This window comes from Pteronotus mesoamericanus, unplaced genomic scaffold, assembly GCF_021234165.1.
Source record: "Pteronotus mesoamericanus isolate MK-2021 breed Mesoamerican mustached bat unplaced genomic scaffold, CSHL_Meso_final scaffold_533, whole genome shotgun sequence".
Lineage (NCBI taxonomy): Eukaryota > Metazoa > Chordata > Mammalia > Chiroptera > Mormoopidae > Pteronotus > Pteronotus mesoamericanus.
Window position 1 is genome coordinate 5,499,919 of NW_026555320.1, and position 23,082 is coordinate 5,523,000.

The 23,082-nt window shown below is 52.1% G+C and overlaps 1 protein-coding gene across 2 annotated transcripts in view; it reads left to right on the forward strand.

Annotated features, from left to right (window-relative positions):
• The window catches only part of DOCK3 (dedicator of cytokinesis 3), a 271,945-nt gene that overhangs the window by 228,330 nt on the left and 20,533 nt on the right, over nt 1-23,082 (forward strand). For both annotated transcript variants that reach the window (XM_054594754.1, XM_054594753.1), the window contains 12 exons: nt 3,429-3,514; nt 5,916-5,942; nt 6,079-6,174; nt 8,860-8,920; nt 9,446-9,539; nt 11,698-11,846; nt 15,609-15,695; nt 17,070-17,174; nt 20,648-20,789; nt 21,778-21,944; nt 22,094-22,180; nt 22,630-22,809. In XM_054594754.1, the coding sequence (XP_054450729.1) occupies nt 3,429-3,514; nt 5,916-5,942; nt 6,079-6,174; nt 8,860-8,920; nt 9,446-9,539; nt 11,698-11,846; nt 15,609-15,695; nt 17,070-17,174; nt 20,648-20,789; nt 21,778-21,944; nt 22,094-22,180; nt 22,630-22,809 (1,281 nt within the window). The remainder of the gene's footprint in view (nt 1-3,428; nt 3,515-5,915; nt 5,943-6,078; nt 6,175-8,859; nt 8,921-9,445; nt 9,540-11,697; nt 11,847-15,608; nt 15,696-17,069; nt 17,175-20,647; nt 20,790-21,777; nt 21,945-22,093; nt 22,181-22,629; nt 22,810-23,082) is intronic.

Here is a 23,082-nt window from a genome sequence, read left to right on the forward strand (position 1 = left end):
GTGGGCATCACTGCCTTGTTCTTAATCAATCAATGTTTCACAGTTATGATGCTAGTTCTAGGTCTTTTATAGGTGCTTTGCCTCATGGATAAATAGTATTTAAGATGAGAATCTATTTTTGAAATGTATAGCTCTAATACCTTCAGAACTTTGGAAAATTATAACTTCAAACAGAACTGTTGCTTTGCTGTATTGTCACACATTTGCCTTCGAATTGCGCAAAATGCACAAATGCTGGTGAGAGAACCCAGTGACCAATAAGCAGATGGCACTGCAGAATCAGTCAGCTGATTCTGCACCGTCAGTCCGCTGAGTCTACTAAAAGAGGGGCTGGGCCGCATGCCACCATCACTGGCACCGGATCAAGCAGGTTAGCGTTGTAGAAGGCTGATCTGGAGCCCATTTGTCTCACCTTTCAAGACTCAGCTGATGAGCTGTGTCCTCTCCCCCAATTAGACTGTCATGAGTAACTGATAACCGACAAGCCATGTAAACCTTGTCGTCCCTGGTTGGAAAAGCCTTGCTGATGCTTCCCTTTGCCATCAAGTATTTTAAAAGAATGGTCTACTCTTTCCCCTTCTCGCCCTCCTGAAATACTTATCCGGTCTGATGTCTGTCATGCACCACTTTTGTTGAAGCTGCTGTCCTGAAGGTCATCCATAACCACCAAAGTCCCACGATCTTTGACCTTACTTCCAATTGTGTTTTTCATGACTTTGGCTCTGTTAACTCCTCCCGTTTCTTACCACCTATTAAGCATACTTCTAATGATAAAGCAGTGCTTAATGGGGAAATATTAAAAGTACAAACAAGCTATAATGAAAAAATTTAACCCATAATCCTACTTTTAACTTTTAGGGGAGGGAGTCAGGATATGTCTTTTTAGACTTTTTTTCCAATTCATAGAGTTTTTTAAGTTAAAAAATGGAATCATTGTGTTGTGCTTTTTTGAGAACAGTTACATACATTGGTTTTCATCCCCCTTCAGCAGTAAGTAGCACGTCCACACCATCTCTTTATGTGCACCAACGCGGCCCACGCCGCACTGAGAGCTCAGAGGCTGCGTGGTGCGCCATGGCATGCCTGGACCACTGTGTGTCCCTTCGGTCATGCTCCTACTTTTAGGAACATAGGCTCATTCCAATTTTTTTTTTTAAATTGCAAAAGACATATGTATTCCTAATTATTTTCTGAGGTTAATTTCTCACCTGCTAATTGCTGAATAAAAGAACAAAAGCATTTCTTAAGTGTTTACACTATTTCTTGAAACTCCTGAAAGTCCATTGACTTCTCAGACCTGGGCCACCCCTTCCACATGTGCCCCGTCCAGGCACTGACCGTGCTGAGCTGTGTCAGCTCCTGTCTGCCGCACCCACCCCCCTCCCCACCCCTACCACCACCACATGATGAGCTATGGGGAACCAGCACTATTTCTTACACTTTTATTTCTTAGAACCCAGCCTGGTCTCTGGGGCATGGTGGGTTCATGGAGGTGAAAATCAGAACTAACGCTCATTGAGCACTTCCCGAGAGCCAGGGCACAGGGAACTGAAGAAGCGTGTTAACCACCATGGCTGTCTCACAAATGAAGAACTTGGACTTACAGAAGTCAATGTTTTGTCCAGAAGTAGACAGCTGGTCATGTAGCAGGAAATGTGCCTGTTGAATACATGAATAACAAGGTGTCACTTCAGGAATATTGCTTCCATAAATAAAAGTAACTCCTCAAACCTGAAATTGTTGATATTACTAATTGTGACGTGATGAAGTTGAAGACCTTACCATTCCATTTGACTTAGGGTCACTGATTTTGCATGCATGGATCTTTAGCATCCCCTGTTTTGGAATTCTCAACTTCTCCTAACTTTTTCTTTTATCAGCACTGCAGAGGGTGATGAAGTAACTGTCCCAAATCCTTCCAATGCCAGCCTCTTTGCCTAGTACGGAAGTTCTGACACCTGAATAGGCATCAGAACCACCTGGAGGCCTTGTTGAAACACAGCTTCCTACCTCCCCACTGAGTTTCTGACCCAGGGGTCCTGAGAATGTGCATTTCTAACAAGATCTCTGGTGGCTGATGCTGCTGGGACCCATTTGGAAACTGCAGGCAGCCGCTCTGCCCATGTTTGCATTGTTGTATCTCCAGTGCTCCAGGTCCCCTCCCCACCTTTGCCCTGTTCTGGGAAGCACAGTCTACCTGTACCTGCATGTGTGAAGGGAAATCCCTTGTTATGAACAGACCCTGCTTCCCTGTGGAGGTTTGTGGCCTGCTGATTGACCAAGAGACATAAGACAAGCTTTGAACTGGAATGAGACCTTGGCTTCCAGGCCCAGCTCTACCTGACTTTACTTAAACAGAAGCAAGTTGCTGCTGATGCCTCTTTTCTATGTAGAGAGAGTTGGGTGGTATCAATCCCTAAGGATCCCTGGACTCAGACTTTCTGTTTCCCATGAACTGTATATTCAAGCAGCTGACTCATCAGGCCAAACATAAAATGTGTGACAGTCCCCATCTTTGGCCATGTAGCAGACTGTCCTGTTTTCTGCTAATGGGATTTCAGAAAACATAGCTGCCCTCAATGAATTTTCTAATCCAATTATTCTTTTTTTAGCTCATTGCCTTAGAACGCTTTGGCCCTGTGTGGAGTGCGAAAATGGTTCTGTTATAGTTCATTATTAAATGCATCCATGCCATTTTTTGCTTATATGAAATATCTGTATAAATAATACCACAGTACCACATTTTCAATGCTGATGAAGGGTTTAATCTCTCACCCCAGCGTAAACCTAGGGAAGCCCATCAGAGAAGCAGCTGAGTTCTGCTGAATGCCTTGCAGGTCCGTGGGGCAGCAGTAACAAATACGGTGTTGCTTCTCATGGTTTAGGGACCCAGTAACAAATGCAGGTGCCTCGGTGATGACCCAAGGGCTTTAGGTCCTATGGGCACAAACCGTGAAGCCTTTTATCCTGAAGGAGACTCTCTGAAGGGAATATATCTCTCTCAACCCAGCCAAACGGCAGTCGGAGCAAGGGCCAGCCCCTAGCTTCCTTCCTTTGTAGCTGGCCGAATGGAGGACAAAGTTCTAACCAAATGTTTTTTATACATACAAATTCTTTTTTTTAAGAGAGAATAACCTCTAAAGAGCTCTTTTGGATCCACAATACTTTTCTCTCCAGGAAGTCCTTCCATTTTGCCCTAAATTGGGGGAAAAAAAGTATCTGAGAATTTTAAGTCCCAGCTCTTTCACACCGCTGGGGTGGGAGGTCTTCCTGGCTGGGGGAGGCGGGGTGGTGTCTTGGGGCTGTAGATGAGACCCTGCCTTTCCTGGTACTTACTTGGCACAAGGACACAACAGGAAGCAGTTCCCCACCACCCTCACTTACTGCAGGGCCAGTTCTGATTTACAAAAGTCTCTGCTTCCCTCTAGGTGGAGGCCGAGCTGATTGACAAGCTGGACAGCATGGTGTCCGAAGGGAAAGGTGATGAGAGCTACAGGGAGCTCTTCGGCCTGCTGTAAGCTGCTTCAGCCCCAGGCACCCCGCGCCGGGGGAGCAGGGGAGGCGGGCTGGCGGAGGGCAGGGGCGCGGCCCGTGCTGGGCAGGCTTCAGAGGGCTCGCAGCAGGAGTGACCCGAGCTGTTCCTAGTAGTAGCGGCGAGGCCCTTCTGTCAACACAGAAAGTGGCATCGTGACAGCAAGCTCTCCCAGAGATCGCCACAGTTGACGGCAGAGGCAGAGGCAGAGGCAAGTGGTCACTCGGAGCTCCTCCGTTTGCTGATAGGAAAACGATCATTGTCTGTCTTCAGAGCATGCACTGAATCCAGTTGGGCAAGTAGCTCATGGGGACCCAGTGAGGGCTCAGGGCTGGAAGGCGGATTAAATCCCTGCTTTGTAAGATTGTACAATCAGCTTGAAAAACATTAACGTGGATTTTGTGCCTGAACAAGTCATACCCCGTCCCCAGGCCAGGGCGATTTGTGAAACAGGGCGACTGCACTGAGGGACGGCCAGGGCTCTCCCAGGCCCGCCATTCGTGGCTTCTTTCTCGAGTCCATGGAGGCCAGGAGACCTTACGGGTTTTGTCACAGGGCTCAGTCCTGGCGACTAACTGTACCGATAAAGGGGAGCAGGGGTCCTCCCAGCCAGAGAGTAACGTTGGGTATTTTATCTTTCTAAGAAACACGATCTTAAGAGGGCTTCAGAGGGCGCGTAGCAGGAGAGACCTGAGCTGTTTACATCCCTAGAGTCTCCTCCCGTCTCATGTTCAGCTTTGAGATTATGTTTTAGTGCCATATTGAAGATAAACCTGTAACATATTTTTCCAGTAATTATACTGTACATTTGCTTAGAACTTCACACGGCACCGAATGTGTTGACATTTCCTGTTTAATCCTCACAACACACCTGTGAGGCAGGCAGAGCAGACACCGTCCTGCGAAAGGGAGACGACAAAGCCGAGCTCAGAGCAGTGCCAGCAAACCCTCGGCTGCATGGCCCATAAGAAGCAGCTGGGTGGGGGTGCAGCGCTTCTGGTTTTAAGGGGGGAAATCTTTTTGTCTACCAGGCCTGCTTTGTTCCTTGATGAGTCACACAATAAAATGTGAATTCTTTGAAATTTAAGTAATTATAACTTGTGAAAATGAATCCATCTTTTAGTATTTCTCTTTTAGCTGAAGCTGTTTCTAATTGTGGAAGTAAGTCAGAGAAATCTCTCCCTAAGCCACTAAGAGATGACTTTACTACAAAAGAAGAAGCACAAAAATAACTTGTAATTACTAACTACCTGACCAAATAGTGTTTCAAAAACTCCCCTGACGTCTTGTCTCAGAACTGAGAGCTACTGATCACTTGGAGCAGCATTTCCTAGTTTGTATTTTGGGGAAGATAGTGGGTATGCTAGAAAAAAGAATAAGTGGATCATGAGCTAATCGGTTTAGAAAAGATTCAATTCAACAAAATTGAACAGGCTTCAGTAACTGTAGGATTTCTCAAAGCCTTCAATGTGCAGAAAGATGTGGAAAACCTCCAAAAGGAGGTATTGTGATCAGCACTTCCTATGCTTGTTTGCTCACCGAACACCTCTCCCTGTCGCCCAGGCCAGCAGAGCTCTGTAGAGCCCAGTTTGGGGAATGCTGACACTGCTGCTTTATCCACATGGGTCAGAGGCCAGAGCCAGTGGTCCTGCCTTCTCTTCTAGTAACATGAGCCCCGTGGGAAACGCTCACTTTCCCAGAAGTCTCAGCTCAGTGCCGGGGAGACAGTCATCATCATAGCAGCATTGACAGCTGCCAGGCTATGGGGGTGTGAGTCCCCGGTGGTGTGCCCCTAGCTGGGCCTGCCAACCCGAGTGACTTTTCATGACCTTAGGGAGCCAGGGACAGTATGGAAGGGAGTTGAGAGAAACCTGTGGGGAGACAGAGGACCCCAGGAGCCAGGCTTCTTGGAGAAGCCAGAGGCTGTGCTGAGGCAGCAGGAGCATGGGGCTGGCGATTGCGAAGAGGACCTGGGCATTCAGCTCTTGGCTTCGGCACGTTTTGCACAGGAGCATCCCCTGACAGCAGAGGCAGCCGGCGCGGCTCCTGGGGAGCCTCACACCGGGCCCTTGAGGCAGGGGGGAATTTGTCCCTTGTTTCGCATGAAAGAGTGATTAGTGTATTTGCTGAGGATGACTTGAAGCAGTGAAAGGGGTAGTCAAGCAGTTGGCAAAGCCAGATCCAACCAACCTCAGAGGACTCTCAACTCAGCTGCTGCTTCAGAACAGATTTCCCAGTGCACACTGGAGGGGGCTGGGCTTGGAAACCGCCCCCTCAGTTCAGTGGCATTCTTAGGCTCTTGTACAGGAAAATGGAAGAGATGTTCATTTGTTGTTGCCAGTTCAGTAATTGTCTTGTCGTTGCTTTCTGCTGCATGGAGTAGAACCCAGCTGTTTGGGCCCTACCCCAGGTAAGACTGCAGTGTGGTGAGTCCGCTGTCTCCAGATTCTTCACAGGTACCGTGGGCTGTAGGGTCCCCATCTTGTGCCCAGAGAAGGCTCATGAATTGTGTGTCATGTTTGTTTCCCTCACTCTGTCACAAATAGCCTGCTGGAGAAGGTCGAGCAGGAAACATGGCGCGAGACCGGCATTTCCTTCGTAACCTCTGTCACCCGCCTCATGGAGCGCCTTCTCGACTACAGGTATCTTCTCGGGCACCTACCTGCCCCCTCTCAGGCCAGAGCTTTTCTGGTGTCTGGGGACCCCGCTTCTCCCTGCCTGCGTACATTGCCTACAGTCTGTTTATTTCTCTCCTTTGATACTGGCCGTGAACTGATGAAAGGCAGCAGGCTGCGAGTGAGCTCAGAGATCTTTTTATTGTGTTCAGTCTGGGAGTCCATGCAAAATTGGTTTTCTCATGAAAACCCTCTTTCTCGGTCATTTCCTGGCCTTTGAATTAGTCTGAGAGTGACAGTGAAGCTACCACCACAGCCCGAGTTATCCTCTCAGGAGGGTTCAGGTCTGGTGGCTTACGTTCGCCCTCTGGAGCCTCGAGGAAGATGAGGAGGACTGAGGGGGAGTGAAAGCGGAAACCCAGCCCCAAGCAGCAGTTGTCTCCTGTGTGCTGCCAGACACGGAAGTGCCAAGGGGAAGAATGTTCAACCCATGATCAGGAGATGGGGGTGAGGTTAGGCCACCACCAGCTGCAGCTGAGTGGGAGGTGTTGCTGTGCCAAGACTTCTGCTCTGCAGAAGACCCAGGTGTCCAGAGCACTGGCCTGGATACGGGAGTGGAGTCCACGGGGCAAGTGCGCGCACCTTGAGCCCCCCTCTTCCTGTAGCTCAGTCATGCTAGTGTGAGCTTCAGGCCGTTGTCCCTGAGCCTTCAGAGGTCCCAGGTGGCCTTTGGGGAGCCCCTTGCAGAACAGAGGACTGATTTGTTCGTGCCATAGCCCTAGCCTTTCCTGCACCTGCCATCATCCAGGGAGGATGAGCGGGCAAAACCCTTTCCCTCTTCCTAACTACGACATGTACTGAAGGTTAGCCCTCCCCACTGTGGTCTGCCAGAAAGAACAGAAATTAATTTCTTAGGCTGCAGGGCCTGGTTCTAGCTGCTTGTTTGATTGCTCTGCCTACCTTGCACAAATAACTCAGACTCATCGCCAAAACCAAGTCTGTTCTTCATTTCTTGTCTCTATGATGGTACCTACAACACGAAGTTGAGACTCTTTTACATGACATCAAAGGCTCTTCATAAACTGGCTTTTGCCTACATCTCTGGCCCTATCTCCTGCCAGTCCCCAGTACCCATGCCCTATACCCCAGCCTCCCCGTGGTGTTCTTGTTAGCATAAAAGAAAGCCCCACGATGCTTGTGATGGCTCCCATATATTAAAAACATACCATGTGCTTTGTGCTTTACAAACATCGTGTCTAATATAGTAAGCAGCCCAGAAGGGTGATCCTTACTTTTACCCATGAAGAAACACTATTGGTAAGAAGTGCCATTGCCGGGATTTGAACCCAGACTTACCTGACTTCAGAACCATGCCCTAGATCCCCATCCATAGTTTTTTAGGGTTTTTTTTTTTAAATAAAGATTTTATTTACCTTTAGGCAAAGGGGAAGGGAGGGAGAACGAAGGAAAGAAACATGTGTGGCTGCCTCTTGTGCGCCCCCTCCTGGGGACCTGGCCTGCATCCCAGGCAAATCATGATTTGATTCCTGACTGGGAATCAAATCGGCGACCCTTTGGTTCGCAGGCCAACACTCAGTCCACTGAGCTGCACCAGCCAGGGCCCCATCCATGGTTTTACCACACACATTCTCCTCTTCAGGCTTCTCTACTGTGTGTCCTTCTGAGAGTTGGCTTTCCAGCCTGCCCCCAAGTGGGGGAGGTTCTCCCAGCCAAGAGCATAGCTGGTTGTCTCTACACACCTCTTTCAGAGTATGGATCACCTTGGATGATGATCATTTGTCACATTCCTGACTCATTCAACAGAAGAGAGCCAGCCTCCTGAGGACAGGAACCTTGTCCTTATCTCCCCATTCCCTGCAGGGAGCCTTGAGGGTCCCTGGCAGGAGCACAGTACCTGTCGATGGATGGGATAAACTGACAGGAGGGCAATACAGGAACCAAGGAGGTCTCCTCTACCCCAGTGCAGTTTAGTTCAACAAGAACTTAATAACAAAATGGCTGTTGAAAGCTAAATCACTCTCTCTCTCTCTCTCTCTCTCTCTCTCTCTCTCTCTCTCTCTCTCTCATTATGCATGTAATCGACACGTTGTACTCCAGAATGACTTGACCCTGTAGTGTGAGACTCAGTTTTATATTGGCATGAACCTTAGGTACTTAGCAACCTTAGAGAGGCGTGTCTTTAACTCTTGTGTTAATATCTTCAACTTCTGCATGAATCTCGACATTTTGTGTCAGATGTAAGAACGCTCATTGGTAGCAACTGTTTTTCCCAGGTTAGAAAGCAAAGCCCTAGAAAGGTATTCTTAGTGCCGTGGAACAGACAGGGGCAGAGCTAGGGCTGCCAAGCCCTTGGGGTTCTATCGGAACCTCCCCCTGGAAGAGGCAGCGGGAGGTCATGGAGCCTTCATTTCCCAGGGCCCTCCTGCCGCACTGAGGGTTGCCCAGCCACTGGTCTAGGCCCAGCCAGCCCACGGCACACAGCCACAGTCAGGCACTTCACCAGCCTCTTTTAGAAGAGTCTTCCCTGCCGATCCTGCAGGGGAAAGCAATGGGGAAAGCAGCCCCAGCTCGAGAGCATCCAAGCCTAGCGGTGGGTCGCACTAATGCCTCAGTAACACTGAAGTTCTGCCTTGTCCCAGGGGCACGACTCCACAGCATAGGACATGCACTCATCTGCACTCTCCCTTCCAGGGACTGCATGAAAGGGGAGGAAACAGAGAATAAGAAGATCGGCTGCACAGTTAACCTGATGGTGAGAGGACATGGGCCCTCCCTCCCGCTGCCTAGCAGAACCATTTCTGTCCCGCCCACAGTTGGCTTGGCCTTCCTGCAGTGCACAGCGGCCAGCATTAGCGTCTGAGTCGGGACATCAGCCCCGTTGCTGGCGTCTTGGAGATCTGCACCTCCTCAGTCACGTTCCCACGTGGGGAAGGAATGAAATGAGCTTCTCTTTGGACATAGCTCTAGGCTGGCCTACTGGCGAGGTCCCACCAACCTTGACGTGCTCTGACTCCTAGTCTGCCCTGATTCCCAGGCTACACTGGCACTCCTCCTCTTCCTCACTCCTCAGGGCTCCCGCGGGTCTGCCAGTGGCTTTGCCCCAAGCAGGTGTGCCGTCTGGTGGGTCCCTTCCCTTCCCAGTGCAGGCTGCCGCCATGGCCTGCCCTCCTACTCCTGCCCAACACACAGGGCTGTGGCCAGCTGCCTGGGTCTCGGGTGCGGCCTTCCCAGGTGGCAGCCTCTCCCATCTTTGTGTGTATTTCCTTCTCTCTTGCAGAACTTTTATAAGTCGGAGATTAACAAAGAAGAGATGTATATTCGCTACATCCATAAGCTTTGTGACATGCATTTGCAGGCTGAGAACTACACAGGTGAGTGGGGGGTTGGGCATGCCTCCCAGTGAGGACAGACTGCGGACACACACAGCTGGCAGAGAAAGGCTCCGGACTGGTGCCTGCCAGACCTCGCTGCCCCTTGCCCCTTGCCCCTTGCCCCGCTCCTCTCCCTCAACTTCTTTGTAACATGTGGTGGAGAAAGCAGGTGCATTTCCACTTACGCCTTGAGGTGCATGTCCTCTACTGCCTGAAGCTGCTCTTCCAGCCTTCCTGCCACCTTCACCCTCTCTGAGGCCGCCTGGGCAACTTCCAAATTCTGGTGTGCCGGCTCGGAGCGCCCTGAGCTCGCTGTCACTCCTCATGCACTGGGCCTCTCTGAGGGCCTGCACGGCTGGAACTAAGTGAGGCCATGACACAGGTTCAGGTGCCCACCCCTGGACTCTGGGAACTTGAGCTCACCGTAGGCCTGCCTTGCGGTCTAAGCGCTTCACCTGCAACAGCACAGCAGCCCACACTGCGCTCCCGAAGGGGAGCACAGAGAGGGCTCTCTGACGGCCCCTCCGTTGTTTCTACAGCTTAACCCATTACAGTGGCCTCTAACAGAACACTCTAAGAGCATTTCAGCGTGCCTGCCACACACCGTTCCCTGAGCACTCCGAGTCAGGAGTCCTGCCTGATCACCTGGTGCCGTAGTCCCCCCAAATATTCACCTTCCCACTGTGGTGACCAGCCACTCCATCTTAGCCCTTGGGCCATCAGACTTAAATTTGTGTGCTAGATCGAGAAACTCAAGCTCTTATCCACAAACATTACTAGCATTAGATGGCTTTGTTGAAACACAGAATTTTTTTTTCCTTATCTCTAGATGTCAAGAGTGTTTGGCATAGATGCCACTTTTTCTTACTACGGAGCTTGGCAAGAATTCAGTGGTGGCTGGGCTGACTCTGCCATGCTCTGTGGCCACTTCTGCCCTGAAAGGGCGGCGAAGTCATAGGCTGATAAATCCCAGGACTCAGTAGTGGCATGTGCCAAGTTGGAGGACGGCCGTGACCAAGAGGCTGGCTCTCAGATTTGGACAGAGAGGGTGGGGGCGGGCCCTGGTGGCCTTAGGAGTGACATCTGAAAAGAGTATGTTGTTTCCTAAGCTCCCAAGGCAGACCTTGAGTGCCTCAGAGGCTTGTCCCCCAAGAGAAAGGGCTTCCCAGACGCAGCGAGGAGGCATGTGTGTCCCTGGCCAGGAGGAGCCAGGACCAGAGGGCAGGTAGAGGGGCGGCATGGGGAGCTGCGGGGAGAGTCTCTCTGCAGGCCAGCGGCTGGGCTGAAACTGGGAATGAGTCGCAAAACAGTTAGAAAGGAGGTTCTTCATAGTCCTGGGGAACAGACCTGAGTAGGGCCTTGAAGGCCAGGCAGATGCTAGAGCTAATTAACTTTCTGGTAGGAGATGAATCACTAAAAATGAGTAAATAGAACAGAAAGGAGTAGACAATGTAGTGAGGACCCTGGGCAGTGGCTGGAATTCACTGTAATGTGTTTCTTGGAATTTAGGGAGCCATGGAATTTAGCTGCTGTTTTATATAACCCTCTCTAACCAGTCCGTGTGTGGGGTGAGGTGTCGCTTGGCATCTTCCCGGGGTCTGGATCAACTTTAGGTTCCTCTGGGAATAGAGCTTCTGGCTCCAGGTCCACCACACAGTTAGCTCCATTCACACTTCCTCTCTCTGGTCCTTTTCAAAACCGTAGAGATGAGAAAGGGTCATTCCCAGTGCTATGCCAGGATTAGAAAGTGAAGGTAGAGGCCTTGAGGCCAGCTAAGGGGATGCAGAGAGAAGCCTTGGTCAGTGCTCCCCACTATGAGCCAGTTCTGATAAGCTTGGGAAGGAAGTCCCAGTCAGCTGAGCAAAGAACCCAGGAGCTCTCTCTGACATGCCTGTGTCTGCCAAAGCAAGGCAACCTGTGCTGCGGCTCTCAGGTAGCTGGGCCATACTTTACCTGGAGCCCAGGACAAGTGACTAGGCTGTGGGAGAAAGGCATCTACTAAGATATGTGACTCCTTGGTGCTGTTGCCAAGGGTGATTGGCCGGCTGGGCAGCTCCTCCGTCCCCACTTTGGCATCCAGTGTCCCTGACCTGGGCTGCTTGTACCCCGCTCCCGCGTGCTGCCCAGTCCCGGACCCCCACATCGCCTGTCCCTGCAGAGGCTGCGTTCACTCTGCTTCTCTACTGCGAGCTGCTGCAGTGGGAGGAGCGGCCTCTGCGGGAGTTCCTCCACTACCCGCCTCAGACCGAGTGGCAGCGGAAGGAGGGCCTGTGCCGCAAGATCATCCACTACTTCAACAAAGGCAAGGTAGGGTCACTGGGCAGCCCTCCAGCCCTCAGCTTCTGCTGCGACACTGTGGGACGGCAGCAGCTGCAGCCGGTGCCGTGGGGGTGGCAAGTGGGAGGGTGCCCATGTGTGTGCACCAGATTTGGAGCAGCGTGATTTTCTCGGGGGGCGGGGGGAACGGCTGATTCTGTGACTTGGAAGCCAGTTCCAGATTGGGGGTGTAAGAGACAATTCCACATACCAGCTTTGCGCCTCTATAAATGCTAATGCTCCTCCAGCAGGGTTCCTGGGCCCCCACTTCTGTTTACTAGATGTGGCCTCCTATCTGCCGTGGAAACTGAGCTGTAAAAATGAATGGATTTAGCCTAAGGAGCCCTGTGCTGCCTCTCATTGGTGCCTGCTCTTGTCTTGGATTTCTCCTCCTCCCAGCACAGCCTAGGCTTCTCTCATTGGGTTATCCTCCACCAGGCTCAACGCTATGGGGCTGGCAGGCATTGTCCATACTGGTTCAGGCTTCCTTGGACACTCCCAGGCACCGTGCTCCCATCTCTGGGAGAGCTCCGGGTGGCCCTCTGCCCGCCCTGCGCACCACCTTTGCTTATGGCCCATGCACTGGGAAGGCTGGGCATGTAACTTGTCAAAGGTAGTCTGTCATTACTCAGCTTTGAGCTTGTTTGGAAGGTTGAAATAGGATCATCCGGGGAACTATAGTAGCTGAGCCCCTATCTTAAATGGAAATTGTTGTTTTTTTTTTATGAAATTTCCATTATAAAAAAAGATTTAAACCAGGGGTGTCTAACCTTTTGGTGTCTCTGCTGCACACTGGAAGAAGAATTGTCTTGGGCCACACGTTAAATACATTTCGACATGTAATCACAAAAAATAATCCTATAATGTTTTAAGTGAGTTTCCGATTTTGTGTTGGGCCACATTCATAGCCATCCTGGGCTGTATGCGGGCCGCAGGCTGGACACCCCTGATTAAATCTTAATGATTTGTGCTCATATATCAGTTTTATGTAACATAGGAAACTTCTGAATTTATCAAAAACACTCACCCCTGCAAGGGATGCACTGGTGAGCAAGAACCTTTCCAAAACTTCGGGCGCTCTCGTGTAACCCAGCCCGGGAAGGCGACCATGCTCAGTTCTCAGTCAGAACCCCTGACTGATGCACTGTCCCAGCCCAAAGCCTCCTCTCCTTGCTGGACATAGAGGCCCACGCCAGCGCAGTTCTAGGCCTGTCTTCCTGGCACACAGCCCGCCTAAAGCCGCCACTTACCCGCAGGCCCAGCAAGCCCTCCCAGCTCAGAGGAAATGGCATAAGCATGGTGTGAATGGGCACGAGCGCTTTCAGCATATGAGCGCTGTTCTTTCCCTGGGCAGAGAGCGCACAGTGCAGAGTTATCCTGATCTGACTGAGCCTACCAGTGGGACATGTGAGCATGAGCAGCCTCCTCCCCCGCCCACACTAGGCAGTGTTTAGAAAAGCAGGTGTAAAGCGTAGTATGGACAAGGGGATGAAATGCAGAACCTGCTTGAGGACCGTGGCTGAGCCGGAAGGGCAGAAGGACCGGAGGCTCCCCAGGCCACCTCCTCAGGGGTCTCCGCTGCTCGCGCTCCTGTCTGGGCTGTGAATTGCTGGGGGAGTGTGTTCTCTGCTGAGTGCAGACCTCTCGGGGAGCCCTTGCATGAGCTCATCTTCAAAGGGTTATTTATCAGATTCTTTCTTTTGGGCTCGTACAGATGGTCCACCTTCTCTTGTTTCTGTGTCTCAGGACGTGATGGAACCAGTGGGTAGGGCTAACCAGTTTTTGGAAAGGATTCAGGGTTTTGTTTTGTTTTTTAATAGCTCTAGAAAAGCAAAACCTGGCTGTTACAGGAAAAAGTAACAAAATCCTGGAGCCCCCAAGTCAGAGATCCCTAAGTCGGTGCAACTACTCTACCATCCCAGGAGACTGGACGGAGGGTAACAAGGATGTGGAAAAGCACGTGTCTACCAGAGCTGGTAGAAGTGATTGAGTTTCAGACACGGGTAGGGAGTTTTAGAGTCACTTTGCCTCCTGCCAGGAGGAAGGAAACCACGAGGAAAGACATAGATGTGGATGCAGCTTGTTCCCCACCTATTTTTAGAGGCAGCTCTCCAAGCCCCCAGACCCACCCGTTTCCCAGCACAAGCTCCCCAGGCTGGCAGGGTGTCTTAAACCCTTGGCCCTGGCTCACTCTAAAGGAAAGGTGGGGGGTGGGCAATGCTTGGAGCAGCAGGGTTTCAAATCAGGGCAGGGATGCCAGCAAGGCGGAGGGGTGCCGATCCCACGTAGGAGAGGACCTGCATTGCTGGGAACTGGTGTCAGCAGGCAGAGCTCCTTAGCCCCACATGGCGCCCTTATCCCCTAAGGGAGCAGCTCCCCACGGGGCACTCTGGTGGGCGGACCGGGATTCTGCACGCAGCTCAGCTGCTTCGCCAGCTACCTGCCAGGCAGGCCCTGCTGTGGGCCCTTGGCCGAAACCTGCCCCAGTGGCACGTGTAGCCAGGGCGGAGACTGACGTGTGCCCCCTTGAAAGCTGAGATGTGTGGGTGCAAGAGCTGTCTCGCTCCTTGAGGCAGAGTCATTGTATTGGGGTAGGGATTTGGGGTCTATTTAAAATTCTCTTTTTTTTTCAGTCTTTTAATTGGTCCTGCAGTTTCAACCCATATGGCATCAATCACTTCCAAAGATAGAAATAATGTGCTCTGAGAAACACAGACCCAAAGGAAACACTGTTGTCCTTCTCCCTGATGCTGTTTCAAACAGCATTTTTCAAAAAAATCGTCTTTACTGTTTAAACATTCATATAGAAATATATATGGGTGAAATTATATGAGACTTGCTTCAGAAACTACACAGAGGAGTCGGTCAGGCAGTGGATGGGGCATGAGCAATACAAGGTTGGCCATGTGTTGTTCACTGTTGAAGCTGAGTGATGAGTACCTCGGGGCTCATTCTTCTGTTTTTCCATGTTTAAAATTTCCTATAATATAAAAAATTTAATTAGTAATTAGATGTTGAGAAGAACCTGGTGAAATATCAAACAAACCAGTGATTCCCAATCTAACCAACAGAGAAAGCATCATATTGAAAGGAGAAAGGGACCACACTGCCCCTTCTGAAGGCCACGGCAGCCCTCCTCAGGCGCCTGTGGGTGGGCCTGGCACCGGCGCAGGAGCCGCAGCCGGAAACAGCCTGGGGCCTGCTGAAGCCAGGCCTGTCTGAAGCTTTAAGATTTAAATCTTCCAGTGAAGGAAGTTGTCAGGTTTCTGGGCTTAAGTAATCTTAACTTAAAAGTCATTGCTTCCTTTATTAACTCACTAACTAAATCTTTATTGAGTTCCTGCTTATGCGTAGCACTGTTCTAGGCTCTGAGGATGAAGGAAGCAAGTAGAGTCCCTGCCTTCATTCAGTTTACCATCTAACTGAGACTAGTGCAACAAAAATGTAAATGCTGTTTTTAAATAAGGTAACCTCAGTGTGATGAATGGATGCATAGTGCCTGTCCATGGCAAAGTAGCCAGGGAAAGACCTCTTGAAGGTGGAGACCTTTGAGTAGAAACCTGAAAGCTGTGCCCTGAGCTAGAAAGCCAAGCACTTTGTGTTGTGCTCTGTGCGTTGGCTTTGAGCATATGATCTTTGTGACATATGAGTGGCGGGAGGCCTTTGGTTGTGCCCTCCGATGTGTTTGGTGTGGGCTCGGGCCCTTCCCAGGATGCCTCAGGTGCTGAAGCCTTGTTCCTATTTCTGATGCAGAGCTGGGAGTTTGGAATCCCACTGTGCAGGGAGCTGGCGTGTCAGTATGAGAGCCTCTACGATTATCAGAGCCTCAGCTGGATCCGGGTGAGCTCTGCCTCTTCCCCAACCCGAACCCTGCCTGCCTGGAGGTGCCAGAACTCTCCTGGTATCAGTACCTGAGTGGGCGTTCACAGCAGGCCCAGCCCTTTGGTTTAGTGCCGTGTACCTTAAGGAGGAGTATTTGCCTGGGGAACCAAAACACTTGATAAATGATTGTCTGATCCAGCCGCCAAGGGCCACTGGTGCGCCGGGGCCGGAGAAGCAGCAAACACCAGGTAGGATGGGGCATCGAAGGAGCAGGCAGCAGCTGGACTTCATGAAGAAGCTGTTCCTGAAATGAGTTTCTTCAGGGGTGCTTCACCTGAAAACTTTGTAAGCTCTTTCCTTTCTGTGCTTGCGGTCACTTTCAAGCACATCATTCTTACTCCCTTCTTTGAAGAAAAATATTTAGAAATGAAGTGAAACGCCCCATGGACTTGGAAGGTGTCCACCAAACTTTTCTTGGTTGCTGGTGCTGGGCTCTGAATCGTAACAGCTGCTGAGTTCCCTGGCAGAGAGGTCAACAGTCTCAGCCCGCCCTCCTGCACCCTTGGCAATGCGGCCAGCTCTGCTGCGGTCCCCAACCCCCAGTGGGATTTGAGCTTATGTAATAGACATGGTTTTCAAGCAGCAGCTTCTTGATTGGTCTTTAAAGTCCCTTCTTTACTGGCAGGCTGGGTTGATAGACTCCATTAGAGCTGTCTTCCCAGAGTCCCTTGAGTTTTTCTGAATGTGAAGCCAGGTCAGCCAAGACTGAAAAACTTACCTAGCCTTGGAAATGCCAGACATCATAGATAGTAGTCCAACTTTTAAAGTTTAAAATCTCCTGAATTGGAACCAGTGCCAGAGATGCTGGCAGGGGAGCCTTCCTCACTCTGTCAGGCTCTTTTGTCACATGATAGTTGAATAAAAGCAACACAGTTGGACTGATGGAAAATGGTACTGAGAATCGCCGTTAGCCACCTATAAGCACCATCCGCCTGGGGTCCGTTGGTGTTGTAGCAGTCAAAACCAGAAATACCCAGGGCGGAGTGGGGGCTGTTAAATAAATGTTAAACATTTGCCTCTTGGAGTGGAGAAAGCCTGGGTCTCTGCGGAGCTGGGCCCACTCCTGCAAAAGACACAGAGCAGCCTCTTGGGGCTGCTGGGGCAGGCCTGTCCCCACCCCACCACCAGGTGTCCACAAAAGAGGAGGGGGGCCTGTTCTTCCACCCTGCAGCTCCCTGGGGAGAGGCTGAACATGGCTAGGGATGCACTTCTTATCTAGACTGAGTTGCTGTGTTCTCTTCACAAAAGACAATGTCTCTTTGGGCCGGGGAGGACTTGCTTGGACCATTACAGTCAAGCCAGCCTGAAGGCAACTGCCTTTCTTGTTCACAGAAAATGGAAGCCAGCTACTATGACAACATCATGGAGCAGCAGCGCTTGGAGCCGGAGTTCTTTCGGGTTGGCTTCTATGGCAGGAAGTTTCCTTTCTTCCTTCGGGTGAGTCCAGTCAGATAGTCACAACAACTTAGATCATATTTTACACATAATTCACTTATAACCTGTCCTTCCAACCCCCTTTTCTCCTATTCTACGGGATACTTCTTTTGGAAGGACTGACCAGCCAACAAAAGGCATTTGGCTTTACCTGGCTGGACTGGCTGCCTTCTTTAGGCCCTATTTTACTCTGCTGTGCTAGTTTATAGCTACCTGAAACGTGAGGGTGGTTTTCTTACCACATCAGCCAAGTTCCTGCAGGAAATGACCAGGGTCTGAGGAGGTCACATAAGTATGTTTAGAAACTTCCAGCTTCTGCCTCCAGTGCCTAGAATCCTCCTCTGAACTCCCCCAGCCAGACCGGACACCAGGACAGCCCTGACCTCAGCACCACCTGGCCTTTGAGGGCTCATCATTGAGGATGATGGTTCTTCCCCCCAGGTCGCACATAGGCTCTGCGTCCCGGTAGAGAGCTGTTGATTTGAGTCTTCCCGGAGGACAGTCCCCTTTGATCCTGGGGCTGGTGGAGAGGCGGTGGCTGTGCAAAGCCTTTTCTAGGCAGCCAGTCCTCTGCCCAGGATGAAGACAGACATCTCTGTCCACCACTGCCTGGAAGGCTGGGCTGGGGTATAAGCAGTGGAGGAGATGACTGCGCATGGACGTCCTGGCACCAGTTAAACAGTGGTGGTTTTTTTACGTATTCAGCTCAATCCAGAGGCTGCAGGAGGAGTCAGCCTGGGCTGTGGGCTGTAGCCGACGGGGATTCATCATTCTCAGGTGACCTTGATGAACCTGTGCTGACAAAAGGGCCCTGGGGGTGCGGCTGAGACCTAAGATGAGCTCCTGTTGTCCCCAGTTCCAGCATCTTACTAGGGTTCAGTATCCACAAGCCTCAACAAGCATATGGGAAAGTTCATAGAATCTCTGTGATATATTTGGGATTTTGTCTTAGTGAAGAAATTGCTTTAGTCCATGAGCGATAATAAGCTTGGTATCATAGCAAAGGTCAGCTGTGCTTAGGGCTCCTTTAAAAAAGCCAGTCTGCTAGCAGCAGTTTGGACTAACCTCCTTTCAGAGGTAAGGCAGGTCGGCTTGCACATTGCCTGGGCAGTGGTCCTTCTGGGCTAAGAGGAAAAGTGGTTTCTGTAGGAACTGGTAGTACCGACAGGGACAGCTGGCACATGCTGCGTGATTGCGATCCCCAGGCAGGTTCTGGCTGCATTTCGCAGGAGCGAGTGCATTCACAGCATGTGAGTGAGCAGAGGGCCCCCTTAGGAGAGCTGGGCCTCCTTCCCGTTCTAGGGACCTTCCAGGCCAGCCATTGCAGATGCGGCATATTTGTTGCCCCATCAACACAGATCATACTACAGCAGAGGAGGCAGAGGTGAGAGAAAGAGGGAATTCTGCAGGCATGAGTATCCCAAGAATCTCCAGTAGGTCCTTTGACAAACTGATTCTGGCCTTGCAACCTACTGCTTTCTCATTTCATCTTTACAGATTATGCTTTATTTTCATTTTATTCTCCTTGTTTAGTCCCATAATTTGTATATCATAAACCAGATTTTACTCCAAAACACAATTATTTTGGGTATATGATAAAAAATCAACACCTGGTGTCCCCCATTTTTCTCCCTGCGAAACAGGAGTTCTCCGTCATTGTTCGACCCGGCTCCCAGCCCTCCTGCTCATGTCACAGGGCGCATCGGTGTCTCAGGGCTCACAGAGGGTTCTGACAAGTGGGGCCAGGCACAGAACCTGCACCTGAGCCGCCAGAGAATGCTCACAGTGACAGTCTGACTGTTCAGATGTGGTTCCTAGTGTGCCAATTGTGGAGGAAGAATAACAAGGGATATAAAGAAATGTCACCTGTGTCCACAGAAAGAGCAGTCCCTAGGAGTGTATTTCACGCATACAAATCAGATTGGCCGAGCCACGGGCAGCCTTCCCTTCTCTCAGCTGTCGGAGGAGGTAGTTGTTTGCCTTGGAGACGGCAAGGACAAAGTGTAGAGCAGTGGCAACCAGATCTGCCTTGTGCGGGGTGCTGGGGCTTTTGCCTGAGCAAACTTGAAACAGACAATGAGCCTCAAGGTCAATGCTGTGTGCCTGCCTTCTGCTGAGTCTTCCCCGAACACACAGGCCATTGATTACTTTAGCTCTGTCAGCTTGGTTCCTCTGGACCATCTGCTTGCCTCGCTTCACAAATGTGATTATCTAATAATCTGCACAGAGACAGGGAAACATCCAGCCCTCCCTTCTTAGGGGACTATGTTTCTCTTTATTTGACCCATAAACAGATATGGTGAGGATTGTACATTTGTGAGTGGATGTGACAGGTCAGTTCTTCATAATTACCTTTTTTGTCAGTTTTGCTTATCAGTCAGGGGACTTAGAAATGTCTGTCCTTTGACTGCTGGTCTGTTCCACTGGAGAGGCCAGCCTGCTTCTCTTGACTTTGACTTCTGTTCTGGTGCTGCCCTTTCACTCTGACCCATCCAGACATGTTGGCCCAGCCTTAGCTGAGTTCTCCCATAGTAAGATGGCAAATGGAAGGGGGGTACAGATCCTACTCCAAAAAGGCTGAGGTCTTCCGAGGCGTGGCCTGTGACCCTCCCTGTACTGGGAAGCACACGCTGGCCCTGGGGACCTTCTTTGTCTCTTCCTCTGAAGACATGCCAGGAGGGACTGCCAGTGCCTGGAACCACTTTGTCCAAGTGGATCTGGTGGATCAGCTGGGTGGGCAGAGAGATGTCACCCGAGGGCTTCGGAAGAACCCGGCCACTGCCTCTTCACCAGCTGTGAGGCAGACAGACAGCAGGGTCGAGGGTGCCTTGTCATACCTTCGGTCCACAAAGGGGAGAAAATGAGGCCTAACCCAGACCAAGTGTGATATAACACAGATTTAAAAAAATCTATATTTAGAATGATACTGATTTATTCTGCTGAGGTATTTGCAAAGGGATTGCTGCTATAGACAATTCTTGAATCCCTGTGGACCACTGGGCAACGTTTAGGTGGCTTCTCCCAGCTGACAAAAGCGACCCTTCAGAAGCACACACCTGCGGGCCCTCCAGCCGCACTCCCACCAGTTCTGCGCACACACCTCTTTCCCCAGCTGCGCCTTTTCCCATCTCGGCTGCCGTTGCCCTGGGCATTCCCGGCTGACCCCACTGGACCTTTCAGGACTCCTTCCGGCATGGCTTTTCCAGAATCCCACCCCCCACCTTGCACCCCTTCCTGGGTGCCCTCCCTCCTCCAGGCCGCCTGCAGCCTGTGCCCCTTCGCCGCTGCCGTATCCCAGTGCAGGTTCTTTCTTCCCCTGCCCCTCCTGGACCATCATCTCCCTTGGGACAGGCCTGAGTGCTGTGCCCCGGCCTGCCACGGGCTCCTGGGGCTGGTGTGCGGGGTGAGGGACTGCCGGCCCCTGTGGGCGTGGGGCGGCAGGCAGGGCGTAGAGCGCGCGCTCCTGTCTGTGACAGAACAAGGAGTACGTGTGCCGCGGCCATGACTACGAGCGGCTGGAGGCCTTCCAGCAGCGGATGCTCAGCGAGTTCCCGCAGGCCGTCGCCATGCAGCACCCCAACCACCCCGACGACACCGTCCTGCAGTGCGACGCCCAGTGTATCTTTTCTCGCGCGGTGAGGGGCGGGGGTCTGGGGCCCTGCAAGGAGAGGCCACCCAGTCGCTGGCCCTGCTGCCAGTCGCTGGCCTTCCAGGCCAGGTGACCCGTAAGAACTGAGCCAGGCCTGTCCTCACTAAGCCCCCGCGTAGCAGGGCGCTCGAGCCTCACAGAGGAGGCCCTAGCAGGCCCTTAGCCATGCCGGGGCCTGGTCCTCAGGGCTTCAGAGGGACCTATATCCCTCAGGCCAACTGCCTCCTGTCCTTGCCCTGCCCGTGAAGGGCCTTGCTAGGCAGGCAGGGGCAATCGCTGGACAGCGTGATGGGGGTGTGCCAGGGATACCACCAGCTCTTGCCCTGCCGTGCTCCCGTGCATGTCTGTCACCGTCCCTGGTATATGTCGGGAGGACTGAGGCAGGGCTCCAGGGGTGCGGGGAGGGGGTGGAGGAGGAGATGGGGACTGCCTGTGGCCTTGGTGGCACATGGACGTCTGAATGGGAACCCTGGCCCCCATGCCCCCCACACAGCTTCCTTGGGGACCTCATGACAGTTGCCATGACAGTGGGAGGGGGAAGCAGGTGGACTCCCTCGTGCTCTCTCCACAAAGACCCTCAAAGAGTATTTTATTAGAAGGTGGTTTCACAGCAAATAGTTCACCTACAGTGGCAGGCCTGACAACTCTCTCACTGTTGTGGGCTGAGCACTGTGTTCCCCGGACCCCTTCCCCTTCTGAATTAGAGGGGCACTGGAGAACCTGGCGGCAGCTGACAGTTCAGCCTGGCTGAGCGCACTGGAGACGCGCCGTGGGGACGGCCACCAGCCCAGAGGCTTGGCCTGGCTGTGCTTGGGCCTGACCCGCGCTCCAGTGCTGCTGCCCCTGCCCAGGGGACACGGGCTGTGGGGCGTCTCTCTCCTTTGAGGGGTGACATGGGTCTGCTGCTCAAGTCCATTTTGTTGGCAGGTCTGGGTTTCTCCTTCACTTCCTGTCCAGACTTGCAGATCTATGCGGTGACACCCATTCCCGATTATGTGGATGTCCTGCAGATGGACAGGGTTCCGGATCGTGTCAAGAGCTTCTACCGTGTCAACAATGTGAGGAAGTTCCGGTACGACAGGCCTTTTCACAAAGGCCCCAAGGACAAGGAGAATGAATTCAAGGTGAACAAATCTAGGAACGCTGGGCAGTACTCATAGCAACCAGGGCAAGCCCCACTTTCTTGAGAACTCGTCACTCTGTCATCCTTTGAGCAGGTGGGGTCTGGCAAAAATCGCCTAATGGCCTGTACCTACCTGTGCCCTCCCTGCAGAGCCTGTGGATCGAGCGCACCACGCTGACCCTGACGCACAGCTTGCCCGGCATCTCTCGGTGGTTCGAAGTGGAGAGGAGGGAACTGGTGAGCCACGCTGCAGGTGGGGCTGGTCTTCACCGCGGCCCCTCCGCCCGGGTGCTGGGAAGCCATCTCTAAGAACTGGAGAAAGAAAGCGAGCTCTGGCCGCCCACCTGGCCCAGGCTTCCGTGGGCCAGTTCTGTGCAGGGGGCTTCGTGCACCTTCTCTCATGGAGTCCTCACAGCGCCCTGAGGCAGCAGGCACTTCCAGTCCCCCAGTTCACAAGTGAGGACACTGTCCTCTGAGGTTCAGGAATCCAGAGGGTTCTGACCTCAGAACTGGTGCTCTTCCCTGTTTGCTGCACCTCTCAGTGCCTACAGATCAGCAGAGAAAATTAGAAAGGGCCCAGGGAGTCAAGGCCACAGGAACAAGGGCAGGGAAGCAGCATCACAGGACTGTGATAAGGGATGGATTGTCACTGTGCCTGTGATGAGACTGTGTGCCGTGTGCCCCAGGTGGAGGTGAGCCCCCTGGAGAATGCCATCCAGGTTGTGGAGAACAAGAACCAGGAGCTGCGGGCCCTGATTGGCCAGTACCAGCACAAGCAGGTGCACGGCAACATCAACCTGCTCAGCATGTGCCTGAACGGTGTCATTGATGCGGCGGTCAATGGAGGCATCGCACGCTACCAAGAGGTGAGTGGGGCCCACGCAGCGGCCAGCCTCCTGCGGCAGCCTTCCCAGCTCACCCTGACGGCTGTGTCTCCGCTGGCTGAGGTGGTCCTGGGATGAGGCTTCACGCTCCCCCGCCTGTTTCTGTGGTACAGCTCTGGGTAGCTTCTTCCTTTTTATTCTCTGAACTCTGCCACTTAGGTAATTCTTCTGATGATGGAAGCATGTTAAGTGGCCCCCAAGAGGAGCCCTGGAGCCCAGCGCTTCCCATGGAAGGGACAGGGGCAGGCTGAGGCA